At 38.8% G+C, this 18,677-nt stretch overlaps 1 protein-coding gene across 2 annotated transcripts in view; it reads left to right on the top strand.

The window, feature by feature from the left end:
• The window catches only part of LOC130181071 (glutamate receptor ionotropic, delta-1-like), a 236,113-nt gene that overhangs the window by 163,746 nt on the left and 53,690 nt on the right, over positions 1–18,677 (top strand). For both annotated transcript variants that reach the window (XM_056394828.1, XM_056394829.1), the window contains exon 5: positions 17,154–17,207. In XM_056394828.1, coding sequence (XP_056250803.1) covers positions 17,154–17,207 — 54 coding nt within the window. The remainder of the gene's footprint in view (positions 1–17,153; positions 17,208–18,677) is intronic.

The following is an 18,677-nucleotide window of genomic DNA, read 5'->3' as shown; positions in this document are numbered from 1 at the left end:
CTCTGTCCATGATCAATTAAGGGTACCTCCAGGGAGCTTGTGTGAAACTCAGCAACACTCCATGGCTGTGAGTTTGAAATATTCAGGATGTATTTTCCTATGCATACAATAGGTAACCTCCAACGACACAGCGTTTTATAACAAAGTAGTTCATTCCACCAAAATCTAAATAAAACCACCTCTTCGGGTATCATATTTCATGGGAGGGCAGAATAAGCAAGAGAAATGGTTGTATATCGAAACTCTGGTATTAAAATTGAAACCGGGGCAGTTGGCAAGCTCTTTACTTGATGGATTGTTATTACTTGCACAAGTATGATTCATCTGCTGAAGTTAAAGAGCTTTTCATAAATAATTTGCCTTTTCATAAGTAATGCTGGAGAATTAAAACTGTGGTGTTATTTGAGGTGATGGCTTATCCCTTCACATTAATCAATGTCAGGAGACTTTTTAAAATGTGGGGAAGGGCCTTCAAAGGGTAAACAACTCGAGCATTGTGTTACTGATGACAGTGGAGCTGTTGGTAAAGGTGATTATCATGATGATGATGAGGAAGGTGATGAAAACAACACTATTGGCACTGGAGCAGTTGAAGCTAGTTCTTAGCCTCTACGATCACTCTGAACTTGTCCTTTATATTTCTGCTTAGAAAGAAAAGGATATATTTAATACAGTCAAGTGTATAGAACACAAGCTTTTCTCCATATTATGTATTTTAGTGGCAGCACCCAAAACACATTCTTTTCTTGACAGAGGGTAATAAACTTTGATTGATGTTTGTGATTATGAGTCATGCTTAGCATTATTGAAACAGTAAACCTCTTGGGCAATTCTTATTTCTTCAGGAGGGAAAACAGTTAATCTCATAAAAGGCACCCAGCGAAGCCTATCTCATTTATCTGGTGACCTCTAAAGTTGTACGTAAGTGTCAGAAACAGCAGCAGTAGCAGAGTTGCTCCCTCACAGCCTGTTGTTCTGTGTCTGTTTTTGTAAATCAGCCAAAATGAGGACTGGAGCACAAACTTCAGCTGGTTAGAAAGTGTTAAGTTCATTGTATGTCCAATAATTATTTTTTGGTGTTGCAGAGGCATCAGAGCCATTTTTAAGTTATTGCAAAACACTCATGTAGTTCATATTCTTGTTGAATTGGAATAGGCAAAACACAGTTACTTTGTCTGTATACGTTAATAGCTTTATCACTCTGTACATTTGTCTCCCTGCAGCATAATATGAGATGCAATTATACCAAAACCCTACAATATTGTTGGAAAGTTCTGTCTCTGAAATTGTTGCTGTGGGCTCAGGATTATTGCCTGGTTCCCAAGTGGCAGACTCCAAATACAGTAAGAGTTATAAGGGTAATTGCAAAGCCAACCACTTGGAAAACAAGTACTGCATTGGTACCCAGCACACAGCCTATCACAGTCCAAAAGCTCTGGAGAGAATGTTCAATTAAAGTACAGCCCGAGTGAAAAGAATATAAATACCTGAATAGCAGTTCAGGTGTCCCTTTTCTCTTTTTGCACCTGTATTACTTGCTTACTTTTTCCCTTTCCTTATTTTGCTCTTGCACAAGTATGTATGAGTCAGTGTTCAACATGTGCACATGCATATTCATCCGTTCCTTTGATGTCTCATTCGCAGGTCTGTGTTAACACCCAGATTTGGAAGATGTGGCCATACACTGCATCTCATTTATGCCTAACTACTGTAGGTGGAGATATGCAGGGACTATAACCTGTTCTCAGTGTCCATAAGAATGTGCAGTTTATAAAAGGGAGATTTTCCAAAAATACACCAGGAGCATAAATCATTTTGTGTAGGTATTTTTCAGTATCTTGCTCATGTATCAGTCAGTTTATGTCTTGAGGAAATTTCCACGACAGCTTGATATTGCAGCTGTTTCTGACTTGTTCGTTTGCCTCAGGTTTTTTGGTTATGAAGACATTCACAAATAAACAAGAAACTGTTCTAATTTAGTGTTATTTAGAGACAACATTCACAGTTAGCAGTTTACAGTAACACATCATTTCATCTATTATCAAATTCCAACAACTCAAAAAGGAATATATATTCTCAAATATCCATAATCATGGGTATCATGGATTCTTCTGATCATTCAATGAAGCTATTACTTGTGCAACAGGTTATCACCACCTCAGTACTGAAAGCTGCTTTATCCCACACACCTGTGGGAGTTTCATAGGGCTGCGAGTGCCTCTACAATTGCAGTAGCATATTTGCAATGCATTGGAAGCGTTGAATGAAATCCTTAACTGATTTTGCTGTAAAAACCCAAACGCAAAGAGCACTCATGAGAGAATCACTGTAAATGCTAATGTGTAAATCAGCACAGAGAGACATATTTTGAATTCCAGTGTCACTCTCTGCCAAGAATGTTGTTTGATTTATTGTGCCAACACTTACTCATGATCATGTAGTTAATTCAAAGCGGAAATATTTAGAACACTGTAAAATTAAAATTCGGACAATGTTAGAAATGTATTACATAAAACTCGCTTCTTTTTGTTTTTGGTTTGATTCATCTGCCCTTCCCAACTCTTATTGACTTTTCTCCCAAGGGTGCTCCCCACAGCTTTTCATTAACTGCTCTCACTTCTTTTCTCTATCTCCATGTTTCATAAAATCTTAAACTCATAAGCAGTCATGCAGCCTCACACACTGGTGTAGCATGACAGGGATCGAGTTCAGAGGTCTCCTAAACTTGGTGGAAAATAGACATCTGCTGTCTCATTATATACATAATGAGGACACACCCATGGAGCACAAAATGTAATCATAGTTACAGAGAGGTGGCTAAAGGTAGTTATTGTCCACAACTGCACAGACTGGGTGGCATTTAAAAACTGACGAAAAGAAGTAAAGGTTTTTCTGCCCTTTCCACTTACCAGAAGAGTTGTCATGTACCTGCTGCATTCAGCTGAAAACTCCAGTGCAACGGATTATATAGACTTTGACGAGTAGGAATTCCTCTGTACGTGACCCTCTTGCCTTGTGTGTGTTTCTTTCGTTCCTTTTACTCCTTTCATTCTTTATCTCTCCCTGACATTCTCTTGGCAGTTCAGTGACGGGGCTTGGTGGTAAACTGGAATCTAACTGACCAATTTGTTGCCTCATGTCCTGTATACTGCCTTCCACACACAGTGGCTCATAAAGCAGCTAGAATTGGACAGTGGGGGTGTTATTGTCCCAATGATATCCAGCGTGAAGTTCGTATAGGTTCATGTCCAGATGAAAAGTCTGTGTGAATGATCCTTTTGTAAATCTTTGAATCAGGTGACCTGTATTGTCAAATTATCTATATTAAATTGCACAGACCAGGTTTGTCCCTTTTTGCCAAATTTCCAACCTACACTGGCCTCACCTTACATTAGGGCAAAATAACTTGTCTTCTGTTGTACTTATATAACACAGATCCAACTACTCTAGGTGTGGTATGAGCAGTGGATATTGCAGTTTCCTTTGTTGTATGCATTATGTGTAATTATTTACACCCAGTTAAAGTGGACTTGATTTCAAAGCCTTAGAGATAACTGTCAGAGTTTTTCATTAAACATCTTTGTAAGTGGCACTTGAGACTTTTTTCATTATAGCTGATCACTCAAGAGGTTTACATAATGTGGCTTAAATACATGTTGTCAAAAAATGAAATGAAGAAAGCCTACATTAAGGGAATGGAGTGGAGCATTAAATACGGAATGCGACACAAACATCGAAAGATACTGCCGATACATATTAATCACAATTTATAATATGCTCCCCCAGCTTAGAGAGGGCCAGTGAAGCATGCCTCTAAGCCTGATGAGAGACGCCTTTGGAGGGGAAGGGTTATAGCACTGCTGTGAGGCTTCAGTGTGTGTGGCAGCAGGGGTATAGATGGATGAAGAGGAGGTAGTCTGCTGTCCAGGATGCCCTGTACAATCTCCTCAAGATCCTTCTTTCAAACAGGCCTTTGCAGCCCTCTATTCAAAAAGCAGTAATTGCATCATTTTTCAAGCCCCTTGCCTCTGTCTGATTGTGAGACTGGTGCCATTAATCAAACTAATGGAGAAGTAAGTGATTTCAAAATATAGGCTTTGATCATGCACCCTCTATCCTCTCCCACAACTCCGCCTTCTCCTCAGCTTTGGGAACCCCTCTCCTCCCACTTTCCCATATCTTTCTTTTTCTCACAGCACTCAATGTGCACTTCACTCCATACTGTATGGAAAGGGTTGCATTAGTGTAAAATGTATTTTCATATTGTGACCTTTTAGCCTTCTGTTAATGTATGGAAGAGGGTTGGTTTTGCGCATTCTGGCAGTGCTGTGGCTCTCTGGCTTGATTAGAGTTGATTTCAAGTATAGCAGTGCACCAAACTGCGTATATGAGGTTGTAGAAAAATCATTGTGGCCCATTAACGGGCAGTATGTCCCAAAGAGTCACAGTTCAGACACATTTATTGATCTTGATGAGACAGATTAAATTAAAGTGTTTCTCAGGTGTATTGAAAAGCTTGTGCCAGCTATAAAGCAGGGTAACTATTACTTGAGGCCACTACCAGAGCATGCTGGCAAATTAGATTCCTTCCAAGCAACATAAACCACTGCTTAGAGAAAAACTCTCTTTGTATCTTTGATGTAACCACAGTGGGAACACAAAAAAGCATGCAGAAATGCTTTATTTACAGCACATTTTCCCATTTTATTGTCTGTACAATTGCAGCCTATTCAGACATTGCTTTAATTGCCCCAGAGTGTTGTTTACTAGGAATTAATGTCTATACAGGCTCTATAAAGGTACTTGTGTCCTGGATCAAGTATCATACATGCCAGTATTCATGCTCTCCTCAGCCCATTGTTGTATACACAAAGCCGATTAAACATTTCAGAAAACAAATAATATATCTCATCACAATCTCTCTCACCATTGTTAGGGGATGTAGTTGGCAAAGTGCCACGGCCGCCACCTCCTCCTCTGCCTTTCTCTGCAGCCTACCTGTCTGTCACTGCTGTTTGGAATAAGCATTATGTCTTAAACTTTCACACTCCCACTCTCCATAACACCCTTTCTTTCCCTATGGTGTTGTGAGCAGATATGCCTCACCCTGTGTGGAAATAATTAGGATAGGATTCATGTTCATCTCTGGCCCAGCTAACCTCCCACAGTTACCTCTCTTGCGCCCTCTTTTCTTATTTTTTTCTTATTTTCCTACCCACTTATCTTGCTTACATGTGCCTAATCATGCAGAGTGTGGTGCATAGAGCCTCTCTATTCACGCTGACCTGTAAAACTCAGCAGCATGAAGACATCTTCGATTTCTGAGAAGAGGCAAACAGCTTCTATACAGACCCACTGGGTACAATACAGCAATTAATAAAAGAGATCTATTTAGTGATGGTTATTAGGAGAAACCACCATGTACCTGATGTACTTGTTTGTCGTTTGTTACGGTCTCTCTTCTGGTGCCGTCATGTTTTCCTTTTACTGAGTTCCGTGGCTTTTCACTTCAAAATATCCCTGTTCACTCCACTGATGATTAGAGGCAGCAGGAGCTTTTATACTGGAAGAAAGACTGTCACAAGCCAAAATGTTTCAATGCATCTTTTATTCAATGTCTGGGTTTTTTTTTTTTGCCTTTATTTACTCAGACTAGATTTTAGCTTGATGTTTTTTTTCAGGAGTTCATTGCCTCTTACTGACAGACATCTACAGCACATCAGGTGGCTACCCAGTACATGTACAGTCTCATACCATCAGCCACTGAGCGCTATTGTAATTACCTTGCTTAATGCTATCTAAAATTCCAGCTGCTTTGTCAGCTGCACATTCATGCTGCAAATATCCATTTCTATCACATCCCAAAGGTTTAGACCTGGTGACTGGGGAGGCCACTGAAGTTCTCTGATCCCAATGCATGTTCATGAAACCAGTTTGAGATGACTTCTGCTTTGTGACATGGTGCATTATCATGCTGGAAGTAGCTATTAGAAGATGTGAAATTGTGGCCATAAATACCTAGGTGTGCACCTAGACAGTAAACTGGACGGGTCCCTGAACACGAATGCCATCTACTGTAAGCGGCAGAGCCGGCTCTTTTTCCTCAGGAGGCTCAGGTCCTTTGATGTCTGCAGTGAAATGCTGCAAATGTTTTATCAGTCAGTGGTGGCCAGTGTACTTTTTTATGCTGCAGTCTGCTGGGGCGGCAGCATGTCCGACATGAACACAAGGAGACTGGACAAACAAGGTTAGGTGTGTGCTTGGCAGGAGTCTGGACTCACTCAGGACTGTTGTGGAGAGATGCATGCAATGTAACTTGGAGTCCATCTTGGACAATACCAACCATCCTCTCCACAACATTCTGGCAGGACAGAGAAGCAGCTACAGGTGCAGCAAACGTCTCATCTCACTGCGCTGCAGAGCAGAAAGGTTCAGGAGATCCTTTGTTCCCACTGCCATCAAGCTATACAACACCTCAGCCAAAGGAAGTCGACCGATTTAATTATTATTATTATTATTATTATTATTATTATTATCAACAATGAGCTAATGGACACAAGAAATCTCCTAGGGTTTAAATAACGTATCCATCCATCCAAAGAGATTCACATGGTCAACAACAATTCTCAGACAGGCTGTGACATTCAAACCATGATTGATTGGTATCAAGGGGCCTAGAGTGTGCCAAGAAAACATTCCCCTACACCATTACACCACCAGCCTGGACTGTTGACACAAGACAGGTTTGATCCATGGATGGATCTGTTGATGCCAGATTCTGACCCTACCATCTGCAAGCCTCAGCAGAAACTGAGATTCATCGGACCAGACTACGTTTTTTCCAGTCTTCATTTGTCCAGTCTTAGTGAGCCTGTGTCCACTTCATTTTCAGACTTCGGTTCTTGGCCGACAGGAGTGGAATCTGTCGTGGTCCACTGCTGTTTTAGCCCATCTGGCTCAATGTTCGACGTATTGTGCTTCCTGAAAGTGCTTTTCTGCTCACCACAGTTGTGAAGAGTGGTTATGAGTTACCGTATCCTCTGTCAGCTATTCTCCTCTAACCTCTCTCATCAGCAGGGTGTCTCCATCCACAGAACTGCAGCTCGCTGGATGTTTATTGTTTTTCACAACATTCTGAGAAAAAACTCTCTAGAGACTGTTGTGAGTGAAAATCCGAGGAGATCAGCAGTTTGAGAAAAATTTAAATCAGTCTGTCTCATACCAACGATCATGCCACAGTCAAAGTCACAGAGATCATATTTTTCCCCATTCTAATGTTTCATGTGAAAATTAACTGAAGCTCCCGACTTATATCTGCACAATTTTATCCATTGTACTACTACTGAAACTTTAAAAAAGGACTTTGCAGAGGCTGAATATTGTCAAATTCAAACTTTCTGTAATTTGCTTTTTTACAGCAGCTGAGGTCAGTGAAGGTAAAAGGTGATTATCAGAGTTATTACATTATTTAACTTTTTTGTATGTGTCCAACATGTGCATATCAACTGCACCAGAAGCATTTAATCTTTGTTTTTAAGAAGAAATTGCAGTAACTCTTGTCCACATATGCTTCATATGCCTAAGACAGTTCACTGCAATTAAGTCGGCAGTCAACAGGAAAACGTTTCAATTAAAATGAGGAAACAAATAGTGAAAATACAATAAGAGATGTGGATGATATGCCATAGAATCTTTTTCTTTCAGGTTTCTCACCTCACCTTTGTTTTCACTTTCCTCTCCTCCTGTGAGTAGTGACTTTGAGGCAGTTTCAGAAGTATAAGAGTGTGATTGTGTACCCTCAAGCAGAGATTACAACAGTGTGTGTCTTTCGTCGTCTGTGAATACGTTTCTCGGTGTTCTTACCTGGTAGGCAAGTGCTTCCTTAGAGGCAAGAGTGAGAAACAAGTCCACAGCACATGAGAGGACTGAGAGGCTTTGGCAGCCATGGATGTCATGTAAGGACATTGCTTTGTAGCGATTATGGTGGTCTTTAATGAGAGGGCTATATAACTGTACTGTAATGCTCCACAAGGACCCTTGTGCAAGGACCCGTGTCTTAGCACATAATCAAACTGGTTTATTTCTGGCTACACAAAACGGAGCAAGCTTGGAAGCTAGTCAGCTTTTATGTGGAACAAAACAGATGAAAGTGTCACTCGCTTCTATTTACTCAAGACCCTGCACAGAAAACTGTTTCAGAAATTAGAATAAAAGAGGAGAGATTTGTTTGTGCTCCTTTTTTTGTGAGGAGCCACATATCCTGCCCCGAATGCAACATTGACTAAAGGGACAGCTTAATTATTTATATCTTTCCAAATAAAATTCACTTACTTCTCTCTTAAGAAGTGTTTTTCGGGTGTGGACTCCAATGTGAAAGGAAAGTTATGTGATTCATTATTCTAAGGTAATGGCCTTTGAATGGTGCAAAGTGCTTTTATGGAAAACAATTATTGTATTTTTGTGTTTTGCTCACCTGAAATGACTCGACTAATGTTGGGTAATGGTGGCATACATTATTCATTTGCATTAAAATATCATTCTTTTGCTTATCTATTGTCTTTGCTTGGATCGAGCCCAATGAATTATACATTTTTAGATGACTGACTGTAGTGACTGTTGCAACTCCCAGGTCTGTAAGTTCATTCTCTAGACCACTGGTGTATATCTCTTCAGTCTGCTTCAGTCCTGTGGAAGTTCAATGAAAAAAAAAAAGGGGGGGGGGGGGGGGGGGTTGGATAGATCGGAGTCACATCTGCATGTTGCCAAAAAAGCAGTCCACATGCAGCGTACAGTTACTTTGTGTTATGGATCATAAATGTTCTGTGTGAAGTTAAAAGATCTTTTTTTTATATCATTTGTGTTGGGTTTATGCAACTGAAAACAGTGTCTTACTTTTTACAGTACATTGGCTATATATCTGTGTGTCCTTGTGTTGTAACTGTAGTCACAGATGTACTAAATAACTTTTGGTGAGGTAATCAGTTTCTTCCATGGTATTTATCCTGGGTTATTACATCAATCAGCTGTGCAATAAAAACTCAATTGCAAATATCATCAAAGATCCACAACATAAATTTCCCCCAGGTGCAGGGTTTTAGTTTAAGCTCAGTGCTTCCCCAAGGGCACCCTGCAGAAATGCAAAGTAATTCATCTTCTGCTAAGATATATTGTTCAAGAAGTGTGTTTTGGTGTCTTGTTAAAATGCTAACTAAGTTTGAATTTCGTTCAAAGCAAGGCTTGCTCACAATGTCACACACTTACTGAAGTGCTTTCTTTTTCGACTATATCATTATTTTTGTCCAGGCTAAAAATGTGTGATTATCATTTTCAATATTTTGGAGTTCTGTATGCCAGCCAGGGGTTGGGATTCCTATACATAGCAGAGTTTAACGATGGACTAAACCCTAATCAATCAGTCAGTGTGGCTGTTTGGCACTAATCATAGTGTTTAAGGCATAGTGTCACAAGAGCATGACGTGTTTTTTTTTTTAAGTAAGATTGGATGCTTCTGTTGTGTTACAGACTTGTATTTTGATTGTTGGAGGAATTATGTTGACTGCATTATACACAAGAAGTAAAAACTCTTTAAGAAATTATAGCAATCACAAGTAGGCTAATGATATGTAGGCAAAGAAGGTAAAGCTTTAACTGATATAAATATTTCATAGAATTGTTTCCAAGATAAAATTATGATTGGCATCAGAGGAAAATAAAAGGATGCAGCTCAGGTACATTTGTTAATTTTGCCTCCTTATAAGACTGTCTCAAAGAACTTGTGGTGTGATGGTTTGAATCCATGCTAAAACCATGTCCATTGCACTGTACATAGCAACAACTGCTTCAAAACGCTCGCCCAGAAGTTTCTTACGACTTTACTGAATGCCTGCACTCAGGAGGTTCTTCAGCCTTCTGTGGTATTCATAAAATGTCACACCTAGGCTTAATCCGGTTAGTGACTGTTAGAAATCCCCCTCACAACATTAAGGCTCACAACACATGCAAGTCCACAGAGGGACCACAGCAGGGGGACGGTTCAAGAATAGCCAATACATATTTTGAGCTTCCAGCAGTACAGAAATGTAGTTGTTTTTACAGAAAAGAAATGTTTGTGTTTAAACCAATCTTTGAGAATACCCCTTTTTCTTCATTCATGTGACAACCACTTTGGCTGTTATAAAGAGTAATTTGGCCATACAAACATCAGTTCAATGATTAGGTAAACGCTGTATAATCCAGGACTGTAGCAAATTACTGGGTTTTCATCTTTCATGAGCAAATTTGTGTTTGCAGCCTACCTGGCTCAAAGATAGTGACGGAGCAGATGTTATAGATGGTGCTATTGTGATGCAATAATCTCTGTAAGAACATGGTTGATGAAATGTACCACAGGCACAATTTTAAGGTTCCCCTAATTTTAGTTCATATAATGAGGTTAATGTGCCAACTGTTGATTCTCCTGGTGGGAACATCAGCTATTCCACTCATAGCTATAGCAAGCCTGTGGGAAGCCAATAACATACAGAGAGAAGCTAGCAGCCTTAGTACCATGGCAGATGGGAGTCGTGATTTGCTTTTAATTCATCACACGTGTGCCATCTTCTTGGGAGGGCCACCTGGTCTTGAATACTAAGAGTGGGAGGTCAGAAGAGATTTGTTCAGGTGTTGGATTATCACTAAGAACTGCAGATCAGTATCCAAACTGACATTTCTTTCAGTTTCATCAGTTGCTGTATCTTTTGAGCATTAATTGATAGTGAGTTGATATGTTGTTATGACTCCAGGCTTTTACCCTTACATGTATGGACTAAAATTGAATATTTACATGTGCACCTGTGTTAAAGGTATACCCACTTGTATGTGTGTACCAGTCTTAAGGTATACTGAGAGCACCTTTGTATTCCATGCTGTTGCTGATGGAGCAGATTAAGTGGTTTTAAGGTGCGTTTCCACAGCAACGGTGGTAAATCTGGGTTCAGAGGGACTATTGTGAATCTTTTATGACAGGCCTCATTATTGCTTCCTGGCTTCTTTTTTTTTTTTTTTTTTTTGTGAGATCTTTACACCGAAAGAACACAGAAAGTGTGACAGCTACCAAAACCTTTTCATTGTCCGCTGTCTTCAAATTAGATCCAAGCACTGAGACTCTGAAAGGCACCTATATACTTCAATCCAACAGGAGCCTTTGGTTGCTATGCACCCAGACCTGACCTTAAAACTATGGTGTATTGGCTCAAATAGGGACAAATCTATTGTCACTGAACATGCACACTGAGCAAGAGTAAGAGAGGGAGCAGAGATTGTGAGAGGGAGAGATGAGGGTAAAAATTAAAAAAGCCATGACTGCATTCTGAGAGAATTTCAGAGACGATAACGAGAATCAGTGCATGAATTTACTCACTATACTATGATGATGGATGAATGGAAAGACAGATAAATGTTAGGGGTGTTTGTCTTTCCCTATCAGACGATACCCAATCGACAGCCAGATTACCCTAAAATGAAAGGGATGAACTAAGTAATGATATGATACGGTGTGATTCAAAAGTAATTTCATTCAGCCACAAAAGTTTTGATTCTTTGATTTTTTTTTTTTCAACTATTCTTAATGTTTGACTAAAATAAATCGATTATTTCCACAATTGTTATTTTATATGCTGAACCAGAAAATTGTTTTTGGCTACACAAACAATGAGACATTTCAGTTTCATTTCCAATGCTCATGAACATCGTTTATCTCAGTTCCAGGGTCAGTGTCGTCCTTCTAAATTTTCAATAATGCTGTTTCAAATAAAGCAGCACATGGCCTCAGGTACGTGGAGGAGTTGGGCCCAGTTAGAATTAGAAACACTTCTGTCTTGTTGAGTGCCCCTGTTGATAAGTACTGAGTTGAGATGTTTGAATTGCCACTCGTATATTTAATTACACACAGAACACTGTAATGTAAAGATTACAGGAAGTTTTATACACGATAATCTGACATTCCTTTTTGTGTGACAATATTGTGTACGTATGTCCTCTAGCAGGTTTGTGATTGGAAAGATCATATTTCATATTTGCACCCCTATAGAGATTTAGATAGATGAGTAGTGAGATAAGTAAAGTCATTCATATACATAGATACATGATGACTGCAATAAGTCATACATTTTTAATGAGCAAATCTTGCATATTGTTGATTTTAAGGGGATGAAATTCTAAGTAGCTATCATTCAGCAAACAGACTGAGTGAACAAATAACTGTATTAATTTTTTTCCAGCTGTTAGGAGGTGCTTATTCTTTCCACATGGTGATACTACAAATACTTGTTTTGAAGGCAGATTGAATTTAGGTCATTATCTAAACTGTGATCATCGCACAAACAATGTCCATCATAAGCAAGGCATTTTTTTTTTTTCTCTTCTTTTTTTTTTTTTTTTGATGCTAGACTTCCTGCAGGTGGAGTTGTGATGTAAAGATACTGCATTTACTGCACGTATTAGTGGCAAACAGCTAATTATCACAAACGATAATTGTAATTAGCAATTCAAGTACAGCTTGGCTTAACTTTTGGTCTTACTGCTGTTTTATTTACTCACTGATTAATCAAGCTCTTAAAGTAATTTTACAATGGCTTTTTAGAAGAAGAGCTGCAGGTTAATGTAATAGATGGCACATTTGATGGAATTAAAGCTCTCGATTAGTTTCTGATTACTGCAAACACAATTAATTAAATCATAAAAAATGTTTTCATTATCTTTACTTTGATGAGAGCAGCAAACCGTTACTCTGCAGTGTTTTTGTAAACCTGCAACGATGCTACTTATTTAAAATAGACTGGGTGAAAGAAACAACATGTTAATGCATGTTGTTTTCATGCCGTCCACTTGTGCTTCATGCTGAACATCCTGTAGAATCAATATCAATCATTTTATGCCTGATTTATGACTGATAAGTGTAAATAGAGTCTACATAGCTATCCATCCGGGACATGCATGAATTCATACTGTGCATACATGCAGATAGTATATGCCTCTATGTAGTGCATAAATACTGTTGAGTATATTCAGCTGTATTGTGTTACACAGAGGGATGATTCTGGAATTTAGGATACCCTCATTACCCTCAATGGTATAGATAGGGTGGACAAAATAATAGAAACACCTATCAGTATAACCTAATACAGTTACACAATAGCACAAACTATAGCCACCATTAAGTTGAATCAACACCTGTCTAAAACAGTTTTACTAAAAAATGAACATTACAACTAAGGTTGTATTGCAAGATTGTTGTAATAGATTGCATTTGTTGTTAGTTAAGTGTACCTAATAAAGTGAGTGTGTAAGCCAAATTGGCTTTCCAATATTTAAAAGATGATTTTGTAGTGTAACAGATAATTGCATTGAATGAGTTCATTACACTGAGCTCTCTCATCTGCTCACATTCATGAGATTCTTCCTCAGGTGTCTGAGTCTTGCCCAAACCTCCCCCCACCTATTCTCCCATCCTTCTAACCACAATTCTTCTCAATCCCTTTTCTGCTGTCACGGTTTTAAATTGGAGTTGGCGTTTTTCTGGCTGCCTTTGTGGCATTGCTACTGTATAAGAACATGCCTGGGGTACTTTGCCTCTCTGATTAGAGATCTTACCGTCGCCAGGCTGTGGCTGTATCAATAGTATAGAATATTCCTCAGATGTCACTCCAGACTCTTGTCTATGCCTCCTTCTCCAAAACCACATTTCTCTCCAGAGTTTCACTGTTACATCATCTCTTGTAATGAATGGAAAGAAAGAAAACACACAAAGGCGAAATTACTCTGCCTGAATGTCGATAACATTTAAGGTCTCAAATGGATTTTTGGGCTTTGGTGTGATAAATTTGAAGCAAAGCAGAAAACCCTTGCTTAGTTCGACTGAAATAGGACTACGTGTGATCAGGAAAGGGCTGATTAGGTAAAATAATGTAGGAATTGTACTGAGACACAAGGGGCTTTTGTACTTAAGAGCTGAAAGTTTTGAATCCTAAAGAGCAACTTCCTTAAGCACTGTAAGCACAATAGGTTTAGTGATTTCTGAGCTCTCATGATCCAGCATCTTTTCAATGAATTTTTCTATTTTCCACTAAATGGAGAACTGTCTGACCTAGGGGCCACTTATAAATGGAGGTGAAACAAAACAAGTTGTGATGTTACATCTCAGTATAGTTTTCTGTTATATATAGTGTATATCAAATTCTCTTGAAGTTCAAAACAGTAGTCGTTCTTACCTTTGATCATTGACAAGAAGTGACCTCACACAGATCACCTTTGAGTTCAGCAGAGCTTTCAGTCTGCCACAGCAACTCTCAGACACTTATGTCAGCCATTATGTGTTTGTCACATTCAAACAGTGGCTCACAAACAGCATTTAGCTTAGCAGGACTTAATCTCTAGAGTGTCTACAGTTGTCAGTGTTTCAGATGTGCTGTGAACTGAAGCTGAACCTCTCAAGTGGTGGTTTCTGTTGTGCCCAAGGCTTCAACAAAACATTGCATCCCAGCTGGTTCATATTAACTAACCCACACTACAGTACTTGGCTTTGTTTTTCCTGACAGATTTTGTCTGGAACAATGAATGCAGTTCAAGGAGCTGTCATCTCTTTTGAATGTCGAGATTGATTTTCAAGGCAGACAATAGTTCTCATTGTCAGATTTTATTTGGGAACAGAGACACATTATCATAATTTGAATTAATGGATTATTCACACATGGAAGGATTTTGTTGATAACTTCCTATCGTACAGATTACAGAAACCCCCTAGTGATCATTTGCTTTTAACTCAAGAGGTTTACAGTGAATCGTTGTGCACGTGAGGTCACAGCTTCACAGGCCGTGTTCTACTGATGAAAGAATGTGTCAAGTTATTTCTCTTGTCAAAGCAAACAGTCCTGTTGTCTTAAATTAGGTATGGTTCAAGTGCTAATGTTATTATCCATGTGGAAAGAAAAGGATGTTTACACGGCGATATGGAAACTAACTGAAATAGTAAAACACTAAGAAAATAATGCTTCCATATCTATACATTTATGAAGTCATTTTACTAAAATATTGCTGTTCAGTGTTTATTTCCACAAAAAAAAAATCCAAACTAAATCCTCACATGGACCCACACACAGAGGAACCTACAGTTCACTTTCATCTATCTGTTTCTTCTCTTTCTTTTTGTTCACCTTTTTCCTAAAGTGGTCCCTACAGCTTTACCTTTGGCACCAGAGCCTTCATTGTAAATCTTGCTTTGTTCCACACCTGCAAACAAATGCACACACAGACAGACACACACACACACATATATATATATACACACACATACAATACAACAGGCCCTCCAGTGTTATGTTGTGCCTGAAGGTTGTGCAACAAAGTAGGGAAATATTTTCTTTCTTCTGTACCTTTGACACATTTGGAAGTCGCTTGCAGTACAATAAATTCCTAGATTACATACATTTGAAATAGTGAGAATTTTCAAATGTTTTTCTTTTGTACACTGATCTGGACCCTTTCAATCAAAATATGATTTAATTCAGCTGAATGGTTTCACTAGTAACCAAAATGATCACTACACTAAATGTTGTCAAAAACAAAACAATTGATTTTAAACTGATACATTTTATTTGGTGAGGGTAATCCCCATGACATGACATGCATCTTTATTTACATTAATCTGTACTCACTAAGTATAGCATCTGTCTGGTTTTCACAGCATCCGTTGAGAATGTTGCTCTATCCATTTGCATTTCAGGGCAGTTGTTGAAGGCATGTGGCATTGCAACCATGGAGGTGAATATTGCTCTTGCACTGGTATGGTCCTCGTGCAATTTGATATGAACAATCTGGAAATGAGAGGAGCATTAAAATCAAATCATGACTCTTCCAAGGTTATACTATCGATTAGTTTTTGGTGCTTTGCTCTGCACAGGCTGTTATTGATGAGCATGCTGTTGTTGAGTAAAAATGAGGCAGGGTTCCATCAGTTCTATGCTGTTGTTGTATGCATATCAGTCTTCATTGCTGTGTGTGAAAGGGATTCTAATGACAGCAATTTGCAGCAGAGAAGCTAAGCATGACAGATGTCAAATGTGTGCAGTCGTGTGACAGGTGGAGGAACTCAATAATTAAATGGACAGTTTACGGTAATTCCAAAGGTGGTTATTTTCACCTGTGCTGAGAGGGTTTTGGTAATTTAGTGAATTTATCTACACTTCACCAACCAGATTCTGCCCTAAACCAATTTCCTAAACATCAAAGAACCCTGGCTTCTCTAATCGACGTACAGAAACTTTATTTTCTCTTTCTTTTTTTTTCTTTTTTTTTTTGGAACTTGGTGTAACCTGGTTTATGCATTTCCCTGATAAAGACTTCAGACAGGGAAAGCATCACTGTAACAGCAGAGCAGCAGGATAAGAAGACAGATTACATGTAGCGGTGCGACTGAAACCGAAATGTTCACAAAGCAACAAATATGTGTGTTCTACCTCTTCAAATGTGACCATGTTGTAAAAATCTAGACACAGTCATGCTTTGTCAAAAAGCTGTGCACTCTCACTGCAGAGCTGTCCTCAGTGAAAAAGTATAGTTCCAAAACAAATACTAAAGTTGGTGACTTAATTTAATTTAGATAATCAAATTTTGATAGCTGTGATAGCAGAAACTGTTGGCCAGTTTTAAATAGTCTTAACTCACTAACTCACTCAACTCACTATAGGTCACAGATTTATCCAACACTAGCACCTATTTTTGTGAGCTCACACTTTCTATGTCACTATCAAAATGTATTTTATAAGGTGAGGTGAAATTAGTATGGCTAATGAAGTCCCATATCAGTGGGGGGTAATATGTACTCCAGGCTTCATTCTCACATCCAATGTAAAACTTTTCACCTTGCATGTAGAAGATGTGCTCAACATTGCATTATTTATAAAGGCTGTATGCTCCAGGCCTTTCCATTAAGTTTTTTCTCCTGGACCCATCGGACCACCCTCTCTGTGATCTAGGATGTCTAGATTTATAAATGAAGCTGCAGAGATACCTGAGGACTGGCACGTACTATTGTAAGCTCACAGTGAATTACACACAAGGTTCTTAAAATGGTCTAAATTGTCCCTCCTCTTTCTTTCTCTTTGTGTTCATCACTTCAGGCTGTGGAAACCAACCTGGCATCCAAGGACAGTCACTGGGTCTATGCCAATGAGGTGAGGTCAAACACAAACACACTTAAGCACTTTGCACCTGAGTGAATTTAGACTTCATTGTCAGTTTGCCTCTGTCAACACAGAGTCTCTTATGCTGCCAAAGCACGCACAGACACATGAAAACCTATAAGGCTGTCAGTCTGTACACTTTCATATTCAATTTGATTAGCAGCACATCATTTGTTTTTATTTTATCTTGGCTGCCTAGGGGACTGGTCCTTTATTTGATATTGTATAATTGCCCTGCCTTTAAGTGTTCATGTTAGTAACCCCCCCACCCCACCCCCGTACAAATGCTCTGTGTGTCTGACATTGTCCTAAATGGACTTCTAAAGTGGCTGTAACAGCACAAAATTCAGGTACACTTTGTGAATACAGAACAGCAGACTGTGTCTTTAGCTTTAGTGCCTCAGCGCTGCATTTCCATTGATTCAAAGTGATTTGGAGATAAAGGGGAGTCATGGGATTGGCCCAATACTAAAAGCAGTTGATGAAAGACATTAGATAAAAGGTTGCTCCCAGCTGATTTCCCTTGAATATTAACATTACCGTACTTAATAGGAGCTTTCTCTCTAACACACACACATACATCAATGTCCATGTACTTTAATGAAATATCACCTCCTCACTTATAAGAACATCTGAACTTGTGCTCAACATCCAAAACATGACACATATTGATCCATAGCACACAGAGCATGATTAATTTGTGTATGTTCCTCAGATAGCCATGTTGTTTAGGCAACTATCATGGAAATATAAAGATACTGTAAGACTGGGGGGACAACAGAATTTGCTGCTGTGGAAAATTAACTCTTGATACAGAAGTTGGAAAAAGCACATGGGCCACAATACACATTAGACTTTAACCAACAAGTATTAAATAGTTGTCATTTATACTGTAGTTAGGAATTCACTGTGCAGCATTTCAGTATATGTCAGTAGTTTAAATATTGATTTACAAAAGTTAATGAGGCTCAATGTGTTAAAAACCTTCTGTTATCTGGCAGCCTAAATTACCTCATTTTAGACCATAATGAGTTTTTTTTTTTTTTTTTAAATGACGGCCTTGTGTTTTTGAATTCGTTTTCACCGTTGAATTCAGCATACACATGACTGAAGTATTGATTTACCACAGCTAATGAGACCTTGGGTTCTTTGAAACTTTTTCTGTCTGGCAGCTTAAGTCACATTATTTCATCGATGCGTCTCCAAAAAGGCATTTGTAGCCTGAGACAACATAATAAGAGACAGTAATTCTTAATTTGAAGCAGTATTCACATACAAACTCATGCGTGTTACCATAGACCTGCACTAAGACATTAGCTGTAATTGCATCAGACACTAAGACAGGATGAATTAATGACATGTTCATTTCTGTGGCACTTCTGTGGCTCACTGTAGAGTTATCTCACCCTGGTTCACATTTAAAGAGAAAAGTGTGACTGTTTGTATCTGTGAACTATGAAA

The sequence above is a fragment of the Seriola aureovittata genome, chromosome 14 (genome assembly GCF_021018895.1).
Source record: "Seriola aureovittata isolate HTS-2021-v1 ecotype China chromosome 14, ASM2101889v1, whole genome shotgun sequence".
In the NCBI taxonomy this organism is placed as follows: Eukaryota; Metazoa; Chordata; class Actinopteri; order Carangiformes; family Carangidae; genus Seriola; species Seriola aureovittata.
This window is presented reverse-complemented; position numbering and strand designations above follow the sequence as displayed.